Source organism: Ammospiza nelsoni, chromosome 7 (assembly GCF_027579445.1).
Source record: "Ammospiza nelsoni isolate bAmmNel1 chromosome 7, bAmmNel1.pri, whole genome shotgun sequence".
NCBI classification, from domain to species: domain Eukaryota; kingdom Metazoa; phylum Chordata; class Aves; order Passeriformes; family Passerellidae; genus Ammospiza; species Ammospiza nelsoni.
In genome coordinates, this window is record NC_080639.1 from 27,878,612 (window position 1) to 27,900,597 (window position 21,986).

The window sequence follows — 21,986 nt, forward strand, 5'->3', positions numbered from 1 at the left end:
AGAAAAAGTTGAGTACTGAACAAGCGATAGGCTTGTCTTTAAACCCTAGCTCTCCTGCTGATGCTATGCATTCAGTGTTTGCTTTCAGTGCCTCTTTAATCTGAAAATGTGTGAAGATGCAGTTAAATGCAACAGCAGATTGTCTGCTTCAGTGTTAATGCTATTTTAGAGTCTCATGTACTCTCCATACATTGTTATTTTGTAGATGGAAAACGCAGGCATCTGAAGTAGTGTGGTGACTCGGTGAGATGAGAGGGTGTAGCACTGTACTCATGCCTTGTTTAGCTCTTCTTCATAACTATTTAAAAATAGTTTAGAGTGGTAGAGTTCTTCCAGCATCCTAGATGGACAGCAGCTTGTGTCAGTCTGGTTTCAGCTTGTGTTTTACCCCAGTGAAGAACACCGAGACTGGTATGTAACATCACTCCATCTCCTTTCCTGGACACTTGTACATCCTTGTAGCTTGAGAGGTTAATGCTGGCAGGTGAATATCTTCCTGGAATCTGTGAAGGAGGAAGGTTGCTAGCATTTTAGTTCAGAATTGTGTAGTAACTCTCTCCTTTGGGCAAAGTTTAGGTAGCCATTAGGAATGATCTCTGCCAGCTACTGGGCTGTTTGCAACCTACTGCCTTGGCAAAGACTTGATGTTGTCCAGACCTAGATAGAGATATGATGCAGACTGAATTAAAGATGGTGACTGAATGCCAAGGTGGAACTTGGCAAACATGGCACTTGTACTCTTTTCCTCATTCAAATGTGAACTCCTGCTGCCAGTTGCTCTTCTGCCGTAGTAGTCTTCTTTCCTGGAGCCTGATTACTCACTAACTAAATAATAAAACTGCTTTCCTGGAAGTGTGAGGCTTTCAGTAGTGTAAAGCCCATAGCATTACTATGCTCATCTTGGAATCATTTTAAAGTGTGTGTCCAACTGTTGTGAAATACCCAGTTGCAAGCACTAGTAATGTGCAGACCACTTGATCCACTCCACATAAAAGTGTGAGAGTTTTGTTGCTACTACTAACACAGATATTTTTATTTTTAATACCTCGTGCCTTAGGGAACAGATCCTGCGTGTGAAGGCTGAAGAGGATAAAATCCCTTTGCTGGTAGTGGGGAACAAATCTGACCTGGAGGAGCGCAGACAAGTGCCTGTAGAAGAGGCTCGAAGTAAGGCAGAAGAGTGGGGGGTGCAGTACGTAGAAACCTCTGCCAAGACTCGGGCCAATGTAGATAAGGTAAGAGAAGTGACATCTGCTCAATTAGATCATCACTACTTGTTTAGTAGCTGACTCTTGCTGGACAAAAGCAAGTCCACAGTTTGGTTTCTGAAAGCCTGGTTTATTAAAAAAATACCAAAAACCAATGAAATTACTGGAATGTGTGCACCTAGGCACATACCTAGCTTAAGGGAACCTGAGATCTGGAACAAGTTAATGCTATTGTCTTGTCTTAACTGTTTGTATCTGAACCAATAGTTTTTCAATAGTCCTTTGGGTAAATGGTTCTAAGGATTCTCTCTAAGTATGTTATTTTGTTTGTAGGGTGTGTCTTTCTTATAACACCAATAAATAACAAGCTATGGACAAGTCGAAATTATTCCCCCTTCCCTATAAAGCCACATGTAATGTGGTTAATCTTAAAAATTTTATTCTTGTTTTCTGCCAAGACTAGTTTGAATTGTGAGAAGAACTTGTTGTTGTGTCCCTGTCCCGTTTTGACTTGTCCTTGGTGGTATAGGACAGTTATTCTCATGTTATTCTGCTGATGTTTTCTTGCATAAACAGTGGTGGTGGGATATTCTAGAAGAGAAATGAATTATTACTATGGAGTGTTTGTCCTGTATAGAGGACAAATCAATTTCAGTCATCCCCTTTATTTTGTTTGTAGTGAGGAGTTCTTGAAGAAAAGGGTGCCTTTTTACTTCACCAATTCACAGAACATTATATGAAATTACTGTTTGCACCCTAAGGGCTCCAAATGTGTCTTACTAATATGCAACTGTTTAAAAATTACAAATTTTAAGCAGTTTTCTCTTTAGTTAAAGAACACTTGCAGCTAGCTATATTCTTCTAGACAAAATAGAGCAGGAGAATATCTTCTCCTGTTCTTCTATATTAGTTCACTAGTGGAAATGTTGTTGGTGCACAAGTTACTGGCAGGAACTGCTCCTCTCATTAAAACTGCAGTATATGAAACTCCTGAATTGAGACCTCTTGATTTAAAGAACGTGGCGTAATTTCAGTTTGGTGAAGTCACAGTCACTTGCATAAACTGGGTGATGTAGTGAAACATGAATATTTAGACTTGCTTTTTCCTGTAAGCATCTCATATTACTAATGAATGGCTAGCTTATTTTATATTTAGACTCGTTTTCTGATCAGCTGGGATTAACAGCAGTGGAGCTGTGTGTCTGAAGTGTACTAGCATGGTGATCTAGATTTGCTGTTACAGGTCTTCACTGGCTAGCTCATGTGGCATACTGGTTGTCCTCTGTATAAGCACTGTTAGGTGCATTGTACAACAAGGTATTTCTCTTTGTTGTGATTGTGTGTTAGTACTGTGGCAGAATAAAAAAAAAACTTCAGAGGGTTTTGAATTACAAACTAATCTACTTTTGATCAGTAGCATGGTCTTGTTTGCAAGTACCAAAGGCTTGAGAGTTCCCTGTTTGGAAAAAAACATACTTTAGTTCTACACAGTGATGCTAAACTCTTATTCTGTAATCATAAAAATAATTTTAAAAAATATTATTTTAAAATAATCCTAAAAATAAATACTCATGGACTGTACAGCAAAACAGCTCTTGCGTCTTAAGTGTTATGTGCTCAGACATCAGGAATACAGGGGTGAAATTGCCTAAGTTTTGGACAAAAAAATTAGAGAGACATGAAAGGAAGCATGACTTTCTCTGAATTTTTCCTAGACCATAGTTTTGAGAATTTTTTGTGCCCTGTCACTTGAATGCTGCACCTTTGTAATTATAGACCAAGCAGAATAGTAGCTGCGTGGAAAAGACTGGACTCACTGCTTTCCATAGTTAACAGCAATGGAAATGTTTGCTAGGCACAGACAAATGTTCTCATGAGCTCTGAATGCTGCTTTTGTGCAAGAATCGTATTTAATAAAAATCCCTTAAAACAGGACTGTTGAATGTTTTGCTAGCCAGGTAAGATTGTGCGGTTTTTTGTCACTGCTTGACACGCTACATAATTCTGATATTGAGTTTGTCACAGGAATCTTTGTCTAGACTTACTTCTGCTGTGTTGAGTACAGTGTGGTTCTGCATCTTTATTTGCTGCTGAATACAGTAGTTTTTATCTGCTTTCTGGTGGCTGATGCTGTTTAATCTTTCTTTGTTTTTCCCTCCTAGGTATTCTTTGATTTAATGAGAGAAATAAGAGCAAAGAAAATGTCAGAAAACAAAGACAAGAATGGCAAGAAAAGTGGCAAGAACAAGAAAAGCTTTAAAGAAAGATGTTGCTTACTGTGATGCTTTGGAACTGTAAATATCTATCTACAGGTGGCACGGATAAAATACCACTAAGGATATAGGGCTGGATTCATGAAAGGAAGTCTGTATTGACTCCCTTATCTTTTGCTTTGCATATCACACCTTCAAAATGTGAAAACAACTTTGCAACCATTTCCAGTATCCAACAAAACCTTTGCCTCCTTAAACTGAAATGGGCTCCATCTTCCAACTTTCAAAACTAGAAATAGTTTCAAAACTACAATCCTTCTGCTTGGTTACACAATATACTTTTGTATTAACTTCCTTCTAATGTTTCTGTGTGTTTCTGTTGAACCTCTATTGGCCTTAACCAGCACAGCTGTTCAGGTTCAAACACTTTTTCCTGCTGTTGCTGCCCTCCTTGATGGTGCAAACTGCAGAAAGGCTAGATGACACCTAGTAAAGGGTTTGAGTCTCCATCTTCTCTTAGTTGTCACTGATATTTCTTACACTGACATCTGCTGACTTCCTCCCCACGCTCCATGTAAGAAATAGCAACTGACAGTTGAGAGTCAACTCAAAACAAACTTTATTCTGTGTTCTGTTTAGTCAATACAGCATTCATGAATCAAGCCTACGGACTCAATTCAGACTTATTTAGGAAATGCAAAAATTGATATTTAAAACAGGCTAGATGCATTCCCTGCTGGGGTCTGTCTTCTCATCCTTAAATTAGTGGTATGGGGTGAGAAAATGACTGTAAGCCTTTCTTCAAAAGGAATAGTATTATCACCATCTCCCTGAAATGCTGTCCTGGGTTTCTTCCATGTATTGTCTTGACTCAATTACACTCCACATCTGTCATCCTCCCCTTACCTTGTACTGGAATAGTGGAAATAGGTGTTGATTTAATAATCAGTTATGTTTATATTGGAACACTTGTGATGATAACGTTGGAAAGTGAAAACATCTGCATCTGTCTCCTGTCTTGCTGTAGATGAAAATGCTGAATAAGAGTGGGTCCCATCACACAATCATGGCCTGGAATAGGTGAGGCATATATGTTACCTCTCAATGATTAGCTGGCTAGTGAGCTGTATGGTGTCAAAAAGCAAATGAAGTTAAGAAGTTGCCACATCTGTTATTCACTGTTAATTTTATATGTACTGTTTCTGATGCACAGCAACCTAGCACATGATGAGTTTTGCTGTCAGTTATGCAGTAGTGGTCATGTCTGTTGAACAAAAACAGTCTAGAAGTGGAAAAGTCAGTACTTAGCAGGTTCTGTTGACAGCTGAATGAAATGAACTTTCTGATGCAGTTTAAATGAAGTGCAGTTGCCAAAAATCTCTTCTGTCACTGTGGAAAAGGAGGAGTCTCTTCTGGTTGTGGAGTTTCTCAATGAATTGTGGCTACCTTCTGCCTCCATGGAATAGAGAAACTTGAAGAGTAACTGGATGCTTAAAACAGTTGCTTGGTGAAAGGTTTGTTCAATGAAGCTCATTGCAGCACTAAATTAACTAATGGTGTTTCTTCCTGAGATGGAGTAGGGAATACTGTTCAGTACTTAGTGTTGTAATTTGAGGTTGAAAAATATTTTTTCGCGTGAACTAGATTGCTTTTGTGCATTCTGTCTCTGAACATTGAAAAAAAGATGTGATCTATATCAGAACCTCTGTTGACCTGAGGTTTCACAGGGACTTATCACAAACTCATTGTCTTCCATCACTCGTTCATCTTGTCAGGCAACTCATTGGACTGGGAAACTGTACTAAATAAAAGGTGCTGTAATATTCATTCTTGTCAAATTAAATTCCTTCTTTGTTACTCTTATCTTGTATGGGCAGACAGAAAGGTTAACCAGCTCTGGAAATGCTTCTCTGTGAACAGTATAATTGATTGTGAAGTTGGTTTTGTAATGCCCAGTAGTGTTTTGAAGCAGAAGCTGGAAGCCTGCTGGCTTACAGAACTTGTCACTTGAGCTGTGTCACCTGTGTCTAAAGCCTAAGCACTGAATAGGACACTGGGAGCTGTAACACATCTAACGAAGTGTCCTATTGAACTTCCATGGATAAAAGTCCATTTCTGACTGTTTATTGTCCTTGCAGCAAATGAATGTCCTCTTCTGGAGGAAAGCAACTCAGTTAGGTTTGGTTTTAGTTGAGACTTAACCTTTAAGTCCTTAATTAACCTAAAGGATGAACAACAGTTGAGTTCACATTACAAGCTTATCTAGGTCAAGCTCCTCCGAGGCAGGTTGTAAAATGTGTATAACAAAATTGAATAAACTGACCTTACTGTATGAATAATGAATTCAGCAAAGCTTACAATGAGCAGCTCAGCTATGTTGGCTCAAGAGACTTGAATGCCTTGACCTTTGATCTCTATAGTCTTAAAGTACCTGACAGTATTGATAGGACAGATGAATTTCTTCTCAGAACTGCAAGTCTCTCACTGGTGTTCTTACAGTCCATGTGCTGTTTTCACTCAGGTTATTTTTTTTCTCCAACTGATAAAGCTATGCCACAGAGGTGGACTTCCTTGGAAGAGGGTGCTTGCTGTTTCATGGCTTCATGCTGCATCTCTTCAGTGTTCTGCTCTTGTCACCTGCTCCAGAAAGACTAGGCCTGGAGACTAAAAAAGCAGCTTTTCAGTTTTCCTCTTCTGTACTTGCGACAAACGCAGTTTAACTTGCCAGTTACAGCTGAAAACACAATAAACAAAGCAGCTACCTTGGAGCAGTGGGCAGCAAGCTTTCTGACTTGTACAGGAAGGCAGTAAAGCTGGTCCCCTGGACTGAAATCCTGCTGTCTCCACCTCATGGTGGAAGTGCCTGAATATGCCCTTTCTGAATAGGGGCAGTATGATTTGGGGGTTCTTGAATGGCTTCCAGGTGTGCTTCACTGGACATCAATGGATATCACCATCAGGTGGGTTGAGTGGAGTGAATATAACATGGCACAGCATCCTGTGAGTGTGTGAATGGAGCTTTGAGTAACTGGGGGCCAGGTACATCAAATAAGGGATGACTTGGGCAGCAGGGGGTTCGTGGCTGCCTGCTGGCCCTGCTGTGTAGCTGAGGAGACTGAAGGCTGGAATGAGGCTGATGTATTCTATCAGCCTTTGCACGTTGGGTAATTAAAAACCACGGCTTCTCTTTGTTGGTAAAATGTGCTCTTAAATCATTCTGGAGCATGGCTGTAGGCAGGTAACTGGATATTTGCAGCTGGAGGTCATGCGAGACTTGACTATGCACTTGCACTTAAGCATTCAAGTATTATTCTTGTGCAATGGCTTAACACGAAGTCAGGGAACTGTTTACTGCTATGTGCAATCTTCCTTATGTGGCTTAGCTTCAAGTGCTCCAGTTTTCCTTCTGCTTTGAGCAGAGCAAACAGGCCCCTGTTATAACAAGGGCTAAGTCATTCTATGAAAAGTATACAGGACTCCAGGACTGCAAAGGCAGACTTGACTCTTGTAGAGGAGCATCTCTCCAGGTGGGAGTACAGATGCAGCATGAAGTGTGTTTTCAATGACTTGTGCCCTATGTGTTCTTATACAGACTGATACACCTCTACTGCAATTTCTAGGGGAACACTTGGCTTGATGAGGAGAAAGATGTATGCATACATTTACTGGACATTAAACTTCAGTAAGATGTTGATAACCATCTGAAGTTCCAGTTGAGTCCTATCTCGTTTAAGTATAATGCTCCAGAATACTTCAGGTCCAAGGTACAAAACTACAATCTGGAATGCAGTAAGAGGTGTGTAGGGGGGATATGCATCTAGCTAAATGCTCACCCAGAGCTTTTTTTAAAGCTTTTCAAAACATTAACCCAGTTCTTAGGCCTGACAGGTCTATCAATTCTTGCTCAAAAAGAGGATACTGTTATCAGTTCAGCTCAGAGCTTATGTAGACAGAAGCTTTCCTTAATTGCTATAAGCATATGTTGCAGTGTTCACCTCCTGTTGACTTTATAGTTGGGAGAAGGAGAGAAGAGGAACAAATAAAAAAGCTATGATTTTCACTGTAATCTCCACACTTCATGGAAATGGCAGGTGTTCCTCTTGGGAGGGGAAGGTGTTATCTCTAACACCAAGTGAGAAGTTTAGTGTAGAGGAAGTGGTTGTGATTGCAAGACTTAATGAAACTGCCTCTAAACTATGTATGCTATACTATACAATGTAAATTCTTATTTTTTTCCTTACATAGCTTCAGAGCTTTGTCTCTAACTTGCACAAACATTTTTAATGTCTGTAAAACTGGTCACTTTTCATTATCATGCTAATACAACTGATTTGTATTACTATTGATAATAAAAAGAAAAAATGAGCTTCATATTTGTTTGTTATTGATTTTTACAGCATTCTAAAAGCATACCTAATCCCCAAATTCTTGGATGAGCCAGCCACTGGTTTTCAGTGTTGGTAACTAACCTTTCTATCAAATATGTAGCAAGATTATATTGCAGGCTATGGGAGGGAAGGAAGAGGTGACTGAGACACTCATCATTGGCTTTCTGGAAATGGTATGCATGTTTTTCAGGACTGAATTGACATAGTAGTTTGGTTCATTCACAGTTGATTTTCCAGAACTTAATTGGATCAGACAGCTTGTATCAGCTATATGAATGACAGAGTTGCTTTGTCTTTTCTTCAGACAGTCTTGAGCCTTTGAAAAGAGAGTAAGCAACACTGTGTGGAAAAAGTAGTCCTTAGTCTTTTGAGTGTGCCAGACTCATTCTCTGTGTAGGTTTGTGGTGAATGAACTGCAGGAGAGAAGCTGAGATGCTTCTGAGGCAGGATGGCTCAGGACAGACTCACTGCTCTTTAATGCCACTTAATTTGGAGTGGCAGAACAATGGGATTCAAAGTAAACTTTCAGGCAGTTTCTGTCACCACTGCTGTATAAGTTGGAAGTGGAACATTCTCTAGCTGATGACTTCTGGCCAAAGACTACAGCAATTTACATAATCTTGTTTACATGGTGCTTGCCTGGTGTTTGCCCTGTGTTTCTGATTGCCACGGTGGTTTATGTTGCTCTCCTTCCCAGTGAAGTAACTTTTAAAATATTCTGTGGCAGAGAAAGGGTAGCATGGAAAGCGTCGTGTAGGAGGCAGGAGAGGGTTCTGAGCACAGTTGTGTTACACTGCTATACCCAAAGCCCAGATTGGCACCTTCAGGTAGTCTGCAGATGCTTGTGAGGAGCAGGCTTGCCTTTGGTTGCAGCAGGATAAAACAGGAGGATGATGACTCGTGCATAGCTTGGCTTCTGCCTTCGTGTTTGCCTGTATTGTGCCCCAACCAGAACATTTTAGTGTGGTTCTGTGAGCTGAGTGCTGACAATTCCTGGGATGGCACAGGCACCTCTTCCTGAGAACTGCTGGCTCCATCTTGTGGATTTAGGAGTTAGAAGCTCTGCTGTGGAGAGGGGCTGTTCAGCATGCTCAGACGAGCAGACAAGTTGCTGCTATTTATCTGCCACCTGAATTACATGTAGAAATCCACACTAGCTAGATTCTTCTGGTTTCGTTGCTTGGCTGTATTATTCTCTCATGCAGTATGAGACTTTGTTCTAAAATTAAATTTTCCTTTTGCATGCAAATGCTAATGTTAAATCTTGCCTAAACATTCTTCCATGCAGCAGAACACCCAATTTCTCATGAGGATGGTGGATTTACGTTTTTTCTGGCATTAAACCAGTTTGCCTTGCAAGTGTAAGTTTGTTCTGCTTTCTGAGCACTGATTTGCATGCCTGAAAGAATACTTATTGTTCCCTGAGACTGTGCAGTACTTCACTAAATGTTTTGTTTCTATGGGTGACTAAAGATGCTGGGCTTTCTTTGAAATATAAAGCCTTAATTTGGAGGCGGGGCAGAGAATATCCTATTTTTTTTTCCCCTGGCCCATGGTCTTTCCTCCCCCAAACTACTCAGTGTCTGTTATGGGAATAGGATCTACTAGGGATATAGCAGCAAATGGCTCCTTAAGCATTGTAACTCCAAAGGGAGTTGGAACTAAAATGTTGAGGTGAGACTGGGATCACATGCTCTGTACTTGCCTTCCTGATAGAGTTGATTAATCTCCAGAGCTTACAGTAAGTTCCCTTCAATGAGCTTTGTTACTTGGCTTTGAGGCAGAATCATGTTTTTGATATAATCAGAGTTTATGGAGTTTGATTTTAAAGCCTAGCATTTGGGTATCGGAGGCTTGCTGCATGTTAGCTTCATAGGCCAAATACCAGAATTCAAGGACAAACTTGTGCACACATGTAGCATTGAGAGACAAGGAAAGTTACTCCCTACCATTTAATAGTGCTGTGTTTTTATTCTAGAAAGGAAAACACATACAACAAACTGAACCTGCTGTTTGGATGAGTGTTTCAACCTGTGGTCTGTAAGAGTGCTCTGTAACATGATTACTCTCCCCACAAAATGATGGCATTACAATTCTATACTTGTAAACAAGGAAAACAACTGTGGACTGTGGGAAGGAGTAATTATCTGAAAAAATAGCCAAATTCTTCCTTGCTTCTAAATGAAAACCATCGTGGTAACATTCCCCAAGATACCCTGCAGTTTTACTCCTAGAAATTTGGCTCATCAGTTTTAAAAAGGCTGTTGAGAACTAGAGAGACATGGTCCTGGTCAGACACAGACCTCCCTGACAGAAGTGTCTTTTCCCAGAATGACCGGCTTCAGGAATCAGAAATTAAAACTGTTTCTTGCTTGGAAATTGGTGCTATGAAACCCCAAACCTTTTAGGTTGCTGAAAAAATGTCTGTAGGATGGACTAGGTGTTTGATTTTAATTTTCTAGTTTGTGCCCTGGTCATTGGTGTGGAAGAGCCTATTTCACTGAGGGGTCTCTGCTTTCATTTCTCTGTAGCCCCCTGTTCAGAGGGTTTGCTAAGTCTGCTTAGGTTCAGGCAGCTTGATAAAATATGAACCCTGCTTTTCCTTTCACTCCTGGTGACTGCACCCCAATTAGGTGCTGAGCAGTGCCACTGTGTGACAAGTACTTGCATCTCCAGCTATGGTTGGCTGCCTCATTCCAGCTCTGAAGACTGCAGGACAACAGAATGAATCACACTATGGGAAGAACAGCTACTCACAGAAGGATTATGAGCACTAGGAGAGCTGGATGCTTCAGACTTTGCTAATGAAAGCTGCTTCCCACCTGAAGAATGGCAGCAGAATGTGATTCACCTACTTCTGCAGTCAGGTTAGAACTTTCTAATGTGGTACCTTGAGTAAATCTGCTTGAATGATGACAGTAGGGCACGAAACACTCATGGAGCAGAGGGTAACACCATGCCTGCTTGAATGGTTTTGATTTCTTTTTTTCCCCTTTCCCTCCCTGAACAGTACGGAGGGAGGAGGGCAGGCAGAGCTGCTCCTGCGTGGGAATAAAGGCCACATTTGCAGCTTTGCCTCAGGAGCTTGAAAAACCATAAGTCAGGCCTCCAAAACTGCATTTGGTTTAGAAATAATGAGATGCTTTAGAAAATGAACTTGGAGTTCTCTTTCACAGTCTTTTTGTTTCCAAGCATTTTGAGTACCCTTGCTTCGTGTTTGCAAGCTTGCTTTCTTCAACAATGATGGCAGAAGTACTTTTTTCAATGAAAACAAAGATGTTCTTATGCTTGCTGATTCCAGCACCTGGGGCATAAATTTTAAAATATTGTGGCATTTGGAGAGAACTGGAGGCAGGACACGCAAACCACTCAACTTTGAGCCCCATTTCTGCTGGGTCACCATCCTTTCCAGTAGGAATCTGAAGGATTGCAAAAGCCGGAACATAAGGATCCCCTGTTGGTGGTCCCAGTGTCTGTCTTGGCAGCTTGCCAGGAGCCCAAGGGATGCACTTAATTTTCTTTATTCATTAGCATATTTTTAATCAAATCCATCAAACCACAATGTTTCCACATGTCTCTCCCATGGCAGATGAACAAAAATAGGTCAGTGCCCAAATGTACCTTTAACACACTGCAGTTCACTCCCCTTCTATAGTTGCAGTTGGAGGACAGCAAATGACTTGTATGCTGCACCTGGTGAAAACTTGTGATGAAGACTTAGCTCTTCTCCTGAAAGAGGTGAGCACATTGATTTTATCCATGACACAAACTGCTTTCCATCCGCTGCCCAGTCAGAGGGCAGAAAGAGCTGTGTCTGAATCCTCTCCAACTTGAAACTAAGTTTACAGCCATTTGTTTAATAGTGGATAATCAAGCAGGTGCAATGTCCAGGGCTGAATTCCCTGGCCCTAATGAAGTTCCAAGACTGCTTACACCTAGTTTAATAACAGGCTTTTACATTCTTGTCACCTGTAACCTACCTTCATATACCTCATGCTGCCAAGCCATCTCTAGCCAGGCAAGGAAAATGTTGCAGTGTTGAGATCATGTTCACACTTGCAGCTGAGACGTGTCTTGCCTTGTTTCTTATCTCTGAATTGTTCATAACAAGAGCTAAGTAAAAATTACTCTTCATGTTTTTTACATGAGCTTTCAAAGTTGGTTCTGGGTGGGGTGAATATTGCATCAACACCAAGTTAAAACTTATCTTTTGTTCTTCTTTTTTGGAAAGAAATGGGGATATAGATTCCAGGGAAACAGTCTTCCCTATGAGACACAAATTGGGTAAAGTCAGAAGTATTAAATAGATTTGGAGTTTTTGAAATGCAAGTGTATGACAAAGGGATGTGTGCTTCACTTTGTTTTCTTTCTCTTTTGCTAAGAAGCCTTTCCCAGGACTTCAAATTTAAAAAGTTTATGAACGCGTATCCTAAATGCAGAAATTGGAACGGACTTGTAGCCTGTTCCTAGCTGCAGAAAAGCTAGGGAAGTGAAAGGTGAAGAGCTCTGCAGCCCCACCTCTCCTGGTAACCCCTTCCTGCTGACAGCACCATCACCCCAGACAGGCTGCAGCAAGTGACGCATGCACAGAGGAAACTCTGCTGCTGGCAGAGTCTCCCTTTCAGTCATCACAGGCTCCTTTGCGGTTCCTCTTGTTTTGGGAAGTAACTGAGGGGTGAGAGTAGGAAAGGTGTCTTAGCAAGACTGTTAATTTTGGCTTCCCAGTTAAAGGATTTGTGTACTTCCTGCTGGGAAGGCCTTTTGCATGTATTTGTGTCAAAAGCCTAAAAACAGAGTATAACCTCTAAAAGCTGGAAGTACATAGTAAGAAGATGAAGTTTTCTCTGATGTGCACCCGGTGGTCTGTGCTAAATAACAAAGCATCCCAGTTGTGGGGCTGGGGAGCTGTTTACTCCTGCCTTGGTGCATGCCTGTAATCGTTCACAGAAGCAGTCCCATGTTATGGGCAAATGCTCTACCAATTTATTGTTCTATTCATTCAGCTCTTCCACTTCTGCTCTAAGTACTGTCTTGACAGCTACCAACCACTTGGTTACTTTCAAGTCTTAATACAGGCAGTTAATGGTTTGCCTTGTCTAAATTACTTACCCCTGTATTCTTTTATTGTCCTTTAACCATTACTGTTAAACAAGCTCAGCCTTGCTACCTAGACAGAAAATAAGTTCCAGCAGGACTAATTTTGCTACTGGCTTAATCCTGCAAGTTTGTTCCTTGTCACTTTGAGGGGAAGAGAGTCACTTGGCACATGTACCTCACAATCTCTCTGCTCTCCTGTAGTCCCTCTTTTGTGGGCAGAGCTGGGTCTGTACAGAATTTATTGTGCAGGGGTTTGGACTCTGGGGGAGTTGCCTCTGCTTTTGCTTTGTGGAGTGCTAGCATGGCAACGACAGTGATGTTTTAGTTTGTTGGAAGCAGGCTTAGAAAAGGTCTTGGGCATCACTGGGGAGTGTTGCAATGCCAGTTCTTGGCAGCCGCCACACATCTTTGCCTTTTGAAGTGATGTTTCCTGAGCCATGCTCTACCTCAAAATGGCAGACACCAAAACCAAGAGGCTGCTCCTCTGCCTGAGCATGCCATGGGCAACACAGCCTCTTAAATTTACCTCGCTTGGGGGCTGAGGATCCCTTGGGCTTCACAATTTAGGCTTTCTCTTGGCTTTTTTCCAGGAACACAGCGTGGGTCCGTTCATGCAAGGGAAAGGCAGGGTGGTTGGCAGCACAGCAGTGTTTTGTATACACTGTGCTCGGCACTCAAAAGGCTAGTGCTGAACATGGGGAATTTCACATGGCTCAATTCCCTGCTGCCCTGGGGAATGTGTATGTCTCCTCTCCCAGCAGAGTGCGCTTACCGGGGTATGCCTGCTGCCAGGGAGGGGACTGCCTCCATCCTCTTAAAGCTGGTCTCATGTGAATTAGCTAGTTCCAAATGTTTTGGCTAGCAGGGTGAGAAGAAGGGAGGCCTGGGCTTGTGGCTCTCTGAACTGTCTGTTTACAGAGTTGTGGGTTCCTGCTCCCTTTAGTCACGCACTGACTCAGCTGGAGGCTTGGGGAGTGCTCCTGTCCCAGCACCACCCCATGGCCTGCTCCTTCTGAGAACACCTGAGCTGCCTCTCATGCTCCCTGGGATTCCTGTCAGGCAGAAAAGAAGACTGAGCCCAGCTCTTCTTCATGAACTGTTGGACTACTGACTAAATTAAGGTATGAATAAAAATAGCCTACGCCCATATCCTCCACCCACTTTGGGCTCTTTTAGAAACAGAGAAGAAAAAAAAAATTGTATTTATTGCTGCATTTTTGGACACCTGATCTGGAAGGTGGGCAGACTGAAAACACCTGCTGCACTGAGTCCTTAGGAAAGAAAGTCAGAGATGTTCATCTAGTCATTGTAAGGGACTTAGTCCAAGATGGATGCTGCAGGCTTTACAAGGCTTGGAGGCCTTTGGTTTGCCACTAAAGCCAGCAACAGGCACCTGGGCATCTTAAATATATCATCATGGAAGTCACTGCCACATCAGATGCTCAAGGTTTCTTTGCATTTTGCTATGACACAAGTGATTTTAACATGGAAAGTCAATTAATGGGGATAGGAATTCAGCAGCGGCTAAAACCACACATTTCACAAATTTCAAGTTGCTCTAGCAGAAGTTGAATAAGTGTCTTCTGTCTCCATGAACTTTGTCCTGACCTGCATGCACAACATGATTTGTACTGGGAGTGACAGGGAGTGGACATCCACCAAACATTTCCCCAAAGTGAGATCTGTGCAACAGCCTCATTTCTCATGATATTTGTTCCAGTAGTTCACCAGGCTGTGGTCAATTTACTTAGCTGCTGTCCAGGAAATACAGGTAAACAGCATGCAATCATACTGATGATATTAAACAAAAGCACCTTTCCAGTGTGCACACCATTGGCAGCTTGAGTGCACATTTTGTGGTGGGGGAATGCCTATGACCTGAGGAACACCTGAAGCTGAATGAAACAAGAGCCCTTAGAAATGCAGTCCAAGCCATCATACCTAATGCTCAGCTTTTATGTCGTTATGAATATCTCTAACACACATGCACACAAAATACAGGGGTGCTGTGATGCCTAAATAACTGGTTATCTTAAAATTTTCTCTAACCCTGACATCTGGAAAAAGCTGTGGCTGTACAAAATACCATCTATTGCTAATTCTTTATGCAGCTCTAGCACCTTTCACCCTGAAGGACCAGACCCCTTGAACTCTGGCCCATGACTACCTTCCCATTCTCCCCGAAAGACCACAGTAAATGAGGTCATCTTAGAGAAGTCCAGCTGTGTGGTAGCAGCTGCTGCCTTATGCTCCCCTAAAGGGAAAGTGGGGCCTGTTTTGGGGTGTGTTGGGACCAACTGGATGCAGGCCTTGCATTGTCTCTCGGTGCCCTTCACTGTTCTTGTAGAGGTGGCCCTGCAGAAGAGGGTCCCAAAGGGTGCAACAGCCAAGTGCAGCATCTGATGGAGTGAAAATTTGTGCACAATTCAGAGCAAGTACCAGTTTACAATAACCTCTAGTAAAGAGGAAATGTGGAGAATAAAACAACTAATTGGGTCTGTGTCATGGTTCTTTAGTACCAGCGATAAAATTTGGCCAAAGAAATGAAGCTGACACCTTTCTGTTGCACACAAACCAATATTTCCTAGGGATCTTTCACAACCAGTATTGGTGAGGATTTATCACACATAATGTCCAAACCTGAATGCACCTGGCCCTGGTATGGGATCCTTAGTGATTGTTTTTTGGGGTTTGGGTGGTTTTTTTTAATATTCCATTTTCAGCTGGAAATTACTGATGTGACCAAAGTCCGATTCCTTTCAGCAGTTTCTCCCTTCCTCCCCCCACCTTTTCGCACTCCCTGAGGTCTGACCATCTGGAAATCCTCCTCCACCTCTTCATCATGTGTGAATTTCCACCTAGGGCTGAAAGTGTCACTGTACTAAAGTGTGATGCATTAACACATTGAGGCAGAAAGCAGAGGGGAGTTGGGGATTATAACACTTCATGACCCACTCCGCAGTCGCTCTATGATTTAATCATCTTTATCAGCTTGTATCCTTTTCTTTGTATCCCATATTTTCCCTGTATCCTTTATTAAAAAATTTCCATAATTAAAAAAACCCCAATGCTCTACACAAACATGTAGAGTGCAGAATCTTAATACTGAGACTAGGATTGACTGAAAAAGGCAAATGTCTCAAGGAAAACATGCCTCACTCAGGCAATCTGGGAGACCTAGGTTCTTCTTTCACAACAAAGCTGAATAATTATCCATATCTCCTATTACAAACTTGGGTTTCTTCCTCCCAACTCTCATGCATATGATCTGAAAAATATATACCTATATAGATCTAAAATGTAAGTAGTAAAAATGTTATCTTGTATAGAAATGAAACAAACTGCAAACCAGGTGCCATGTTGGTTTATACTTTAGGTAGAATGGAATGGAAAATTCACTAATTTGGAAGTCAGTTAGCTGCCTAGCCTTCTTCTAACTAAATACTGAGGCTTATTATGCTTCAAATAAATATATATATGTATTTTGTGGCTTGGTTGCTGTAATCATCTTGGATGTAATAATGTTACTAGCCTCAGGGCTATATTTATTAAGATTTTAATTTAAAATCTTTCTGTCCTTCAGCATTTAAACAGAGGAAAACCCCATGTGGAGTAGCCAAAAAAAAAAAAAAAAGTTCATCCTTTTCTTTTTCATGCATTCCCCTCCCCTAGGCCCTCTCTCTCATCTTTTAAGCAAAAAACCCTAGAACAACACACTTTCCTGTTTCAGCCCTGCATCCTCCTAAGGCTTCAGTACCTGTGTATGTTTGTTAGACCCAATGTCTGCTTAACATGATCCCTGTGCTTCTGCTCTTGCCATCTCTGAACTGGTGGTTTATTTTCTTATCCTGGTATAATGGTATCAGTACATTTCACAGTAATGCTTCCACATAGTATAATTTATTCTTAATAATGTTCCTTGTAAGGATCTTAACCACAGCTGTAAACACTGAGGGGGCATGATTATTACTCAGAAATGGCAAAGGGCTGTGGAGAAGTTTGAGGGTTATTCTTTGTTAATAAGCTCCCCCACTTCTGGGAAGATCATGGCACGGAAATAACAGAACAAGAAGACCTGCTTGTAGCCTGGAGAGTGAAAAAGCTGTCACAGTGTAAGTGCTTTTTCACATATTTTGGAAGAAATGGCAGAGGTTAGCACCCAACTCATACAGCATTTGCAACCCATTTTGTTTTAATCCTGCAGCATACTCAGGCACTGACCTATGACCGATAGATGCTAAGCAGGGCAAAAGGTGATTCAGAAATTTTTGTTAATGACCTTCTCCTGTGATTTAGTGTGGTAGCAGAGGACCTTGCTTGGAGCCAGTGTTCATACAGCAAACATGGTGGGTGAGGCAGTCTGAACGTTCTAGCTGGAGGCCTGCAGAGGCCAAATAGCACCGGGCAGAGGAGCATGAGTCGTGTGGGGCAGCTCTCAGCTGGGCTGAATCTGCAGAGCTGCACTAACTGTGACAGTGCTACTGCTCTGCCGCTCCCTGCCTGAACTGGGGCACTTTGGTGCTCTGACAGGAGTGCCTTGATCCTGGCCCTAGCAGAGAGTAAACCATATCACAGTCATCTTCCAAATCTCACTCTGACATTCTTTTGCAAACAGCCAAACTGCACAACAGCTTTCATTTAATATAATAAGATTCATGGAAACAAAACTGCAATTTAACTATGAACAGATTGAAAATTACTTTTGACACACAGCACAAAGGCCATGCTGTTTGTGTCAAGCTCCATGGAAAAGATGAATTCTTGTATGCCTCTTTTCTTCATTTCAAAGCAACTTACAAGGACTGAATGCTGTCATCCTAACTAACAGCTAGTGAAAATGGGGTAAAGAGAGAGAAACTCAGGCCTAAGCCCAGGACTTCTGGCTGCAGCCTGTCCACAGGAAGTAGGTGTAGAGACTTCCTCTACTTGCTACTTGCTTGTGGGGGAAAAAAAAGTTTATGTTCAGGTACTCATGGAATACTACTGATAATCCACTGTGAAATGACTCGGGTACTCCATTTCTCTTAGGGCATTGCAAAGCTACCAGCCATTTTTTGCCTCTGAGCTTCATTTAAAATTTGAGGGAACCATCTCCATCTTGTCACCACTCCCTGATAACCACTGCTTTTCTCAGGACAGCTGATTTTAACATTGCTCCACACTAAAGTTCATTTTCTGGATCTATCAGATACATTAATCGTGGGTGGATGACAAAAGAAAAGCACCCATGGACTTCTGAATACGCTGCCTCAGTAAGTAGTGTTCAAATTACAAAAAGTCAGGTTTTAACTATTTTGTTTACCACTTAAATGCAGATTTTATTTTTACCCACTTTGCTACTTTGCAAGCCTTTTGGTGTGAACTTAAACAAACATGAAAATCATGTTCCTTACAGCATGTTAAAAGTGCTTATATGTTAAAAGTGCTCACCACAAAGCAGACACTTCTTTGTTGGGCAACCAGCACAGCTTTTTCATGTTCTCTGTGTGTCCTCACCCGCCCCAACCTATTTAGGTCAATACAAGCAACTTCAGAGGAAGTCACTGCCTGGTTATAAGGCTACGGCTTTGGACTGCAGAGGACAGACTGTCCGAGCAAAGCAAGAACACTCTGGGCCATCAACAAGCAGAGGATAGCTCTTGAATATCACAGGGGATATCCACCCGCTGGCGTGTGGTCCCTTTACCCTGGGGACTGGAGCAGATCCCTGAGGTCAGCCCTTCTGGCAAAGGGACACTGCTGTGCGCAGAGACCGGCCTGAGGCAGGGACCTGCCTGCACTGCACCACGGGCACGGCACTCAGCCACACTCACTCCCACAGGGAACCTGGGGCTCGGCTGCAAACCCTCCCAGAGCATGGAGGGCTCATTGAAGAGGACCAACCAGCCAACACACTGCCCATGAAGCACAGCCAGGTAGCTGAGGTGAGGGGAGCGGGACCGCAGCTGTGCTGAAGCAGGTGCACTGGGAGCAGGAGGAGGAGGCTGAGGCTGTGAGTATATCCCTGCCACCCTGTCCTGCTGTCTCCCCCATGTCCCCCATCCTGCCTGACACTTGTGCTGAAAGCTGGCATTCAAGAGGCGCTCTTCAAAACCTGTTGAGGGCTCTACTGTATTTCTCTGTGACTCAGATTCTCGTTGTACCTGCTTTAGATGAAGAGTTCCCAGTTTGGTCAGGTCTTTCATTTCTGTCTGCTAAACCCCTCTTCTTCTAAGTGCTGTTCAGAGTAGGACCCTTTCTTTTAGAGAACAAATCTCTGTTAACAAACAGTTTTCAATTAAAGAAGCATGGGTAGGAGCAAAGAAGCCAGATTAGCCTCTTAGTGTTTTTATTTTTAATGAGTTTGGTCTACATTTGACAGTTCAGAAAATGTCTAGGTCATTCAGAATGGCATTTACCTACCTGATTTTCAATAGGACTTTTCTTTCATACAGAACTATGCTGCTTTTGAAACACCCACTGTCTTTGTCACAGTTGTTCAAGAAGAAATTTTGCGTAGTGAGGAATGAGTCTGATTACGGATACATAATTTCATCTGAAGCTAAAGAATGTAATGAACACAAATTCCAGATAGAGCACAGCACTCCCAATCCGTGTGTCTCAGTTTCTCTGTATTTCCTGCAAGATGACAATGGCCACTTTGTAAAAAGCTCTTTCAGATACGAGGCAGAAGTATATACTTCAAGGTCTAGCCTTGAAACTTCTGTGGGATAGCAATGCTCTTCTGAAGTGCCATTTAAAACAGATTGCGTTTCACTACGTGCAAAAATCCCCCATATAGATGCAGCTATATGAGCAAAAAAAAAAGTGCTTTTGCCAGTATAGCCTATTTTATTTGGGAAACGCTTGCAGAAAAAGATGCTTGTGCTAGTAAAACTTGTATTTGCTGGTTATCAAAGGAGAAGCATTTCTAGTGCAAACCAGGCCCTCTCATATGTGAAGCTTTTATTCAGTTCAGCCATCAGTACAGTAGAGAAAATCCTACCTCAAAGGGATTAACAAGGTTACCTAATAGATATTATTAATGGTTTAAGTGCATAAAAGGTGCTTTAGCTAAAGGTGAAGGGCTAGATCCTTTGCTAATGTAAATTGTTCATGGTCCCACTGAGGGCATGGTGGAAACACAGAGCACTGAGGGAGCTGCCTTGTGCCATCACCTCCTGCTCAGTTTCTAGCTCAGGGCTGCACTGACTGGCCTCTCCAAGAGTGACTCCTGCCTCCTTATCCCTGAGAAAAATGTGCATAAGCAAATATCTAGGTTATAAAGGAAGAAAGAGTTGTGTCTAGGAGGACCCTGTTTGGGCAGGGAGGTTGGATCAGATGGCCCCACGGGTGGTGCCTTCCAAGCTGACCTGTTCCGTGATTGTGCAGCAGTCGGATGTCTCGGGAACATGCCGACTTACACTGCCTGAGGATCTCACTTTATCCTGTTTTCATTATATAGTAGCTTTTTATAGGCATCAGATTCCAGTCATGAGACTGGATGATTCCACAGAAAATACCCTCCGACGCTGTACTTTCTCACAGCAGGGCTCCCTGGCTAATCGTGTGCTTGCCCGTCAAGCACAAATCCCAGCCATTTCCTTCCCAGTTTTCCCCTGCATTTAATGTATGGAAAAGCATGACCCTGAATCAGATGAATAGCAGCCGGTTTGAGAAGGTGTGTGTGAAAATGTATCCTCACGCAGATGAGCTCAGAACAAATAGAATGGAGGGGAGGAGGGGAAGAGAGCCGAGTCGGGGAATGTGAAGCTACCCTCTCCCTGATAGCTCAGCCACTGTGTGTAAGCAACAAGTTTATGCCCAAGGGAAAGAACTGAAAGCTGAGGAAATATTAAAATTAACAGAGCTTTATGGCTCAATCAATAGGCCATGCTCCCTGAGCAAGATTAGAAATCAGATGGCACATTTCTTTCTGTTAACCCTGATTGTTCTCCCCGAAGGCTCTTCTGCCTGAAAGCATCTGAGGTTTGATTAAGTTCTTCTCTAGGAAGAAGCCAGAGAAAGTCCATTGTGTGAGAACTGCCTTCAGAATGCTGTGTTGGACACACTTTAAATAACAATAGAGGTTATTAGAGTATTAGTTTGTTAGTAATTGTGAGAGAAGACAAGTCTTCCCAATATTTGAATATGCAAAATGGCTTTGGCTAACTGAGAGGGGGCAAAATGCAAAAACCAAAACATGCCACTACAGCGAGTAACAGGGATGATTAAAAATCCCCACATGTATCAAAGAAAACCTCCACCTTGTTTTACTGTAGAAATACCTTGCCAGATTTGTTATCTCCACTAAACCCATTGTATTTTCCCTCTGTGGCATTTCATTTTCACTGGGGTAACGAAATAGTTTTTTCCAAAGGGAGATGGACTGTGTTTGCACCTATTTCTTGTTTGACAGTGACCTCTATGAACCAGTCATTACTGCTCTGCCTGTTGTTTTCTTGTTAGCTCTTTGCTGTCAAATTAATTACTGTGAAGTACTAAGCTTGTTGCATTCACGTGCTCTTATTAGCTCACAGGATGTCAGAGTGATTGGATTTTTAGCATTATTTCTTTTTTTACATTCCAGGCTTTCCATTCAAAACCTGTTACTGGCAGGGAGGAAGTACCTAATTCTGATCTCTCATCAGGGTAGCTCCAGTGATGCTGAGGATTTACAAAGCTGTATATGCAATTAGACTTTGTTTATATTAAACCCAACATGAACAACTAGATTGGGATTGCAATGTGACTTTGAAGCACAGCATTGAATGTCTTTCCTTTTGCAGTATAGAACAAGAAAGAAAACATTTATGATGAGAATAGCATTTGTCCCCTCCATTCTTAAATCACAGTAATGAGCTGATCCTCCACTTGACCCTCTTCACACTCCTGAGTTGCTTGTATTTGTGACAGCTAACAGCTCTCACTCGAGTGCAGTCCAGGGATCGATAAGAAGTTTTATTATTTTCTTCTTCTACAAAATGAAACGAGCAGAAGGGACTTCTTTGCTGTCATGCTTGAAATTTGTGTGTCCTGCATCTGCCCTTGAAAAGCACCATCTGCCTCGGTGACAAAGATGAAAGTCTTGAGAGTTGTCT

At 42.1% G+C, this 21,986-nt stretch overlaps 1 protein-coding gene across 2 annotated transcripts in view; it reads left to right on the forward strand.

Moving 5' to 3' along the window:
- Nucleotides 1-7,792, forward strand: part of RALB (RAS like proto-oncogene B) — a 47,394-nt gene extending 39,602 nt beyond the window's left edge. For both annotated transcript variants that reach the window (XM_059475454.1, XM_059475453.1), the window contains exons 4-5: nucleotides 1,058-1,235; nucleotides 3,371-7,792. In XM_059475454.1, coding sequence (XP_059331437.1) covers nucleotides 1,058-1,235; nucleotides 3,371-3,490 — 298 coding nt within the window. In that variant the 3' untranslated portion in view covers nucleotides 3,491-7,792. The remainder of the gene's footprint in view (nucleotides 1-1,057; nucleotides 1,236-3,370) is intronic.
- The last annotated feature ends 14,194 nt before the right edge of the window (nucleotides 7,793-21,986 follow it).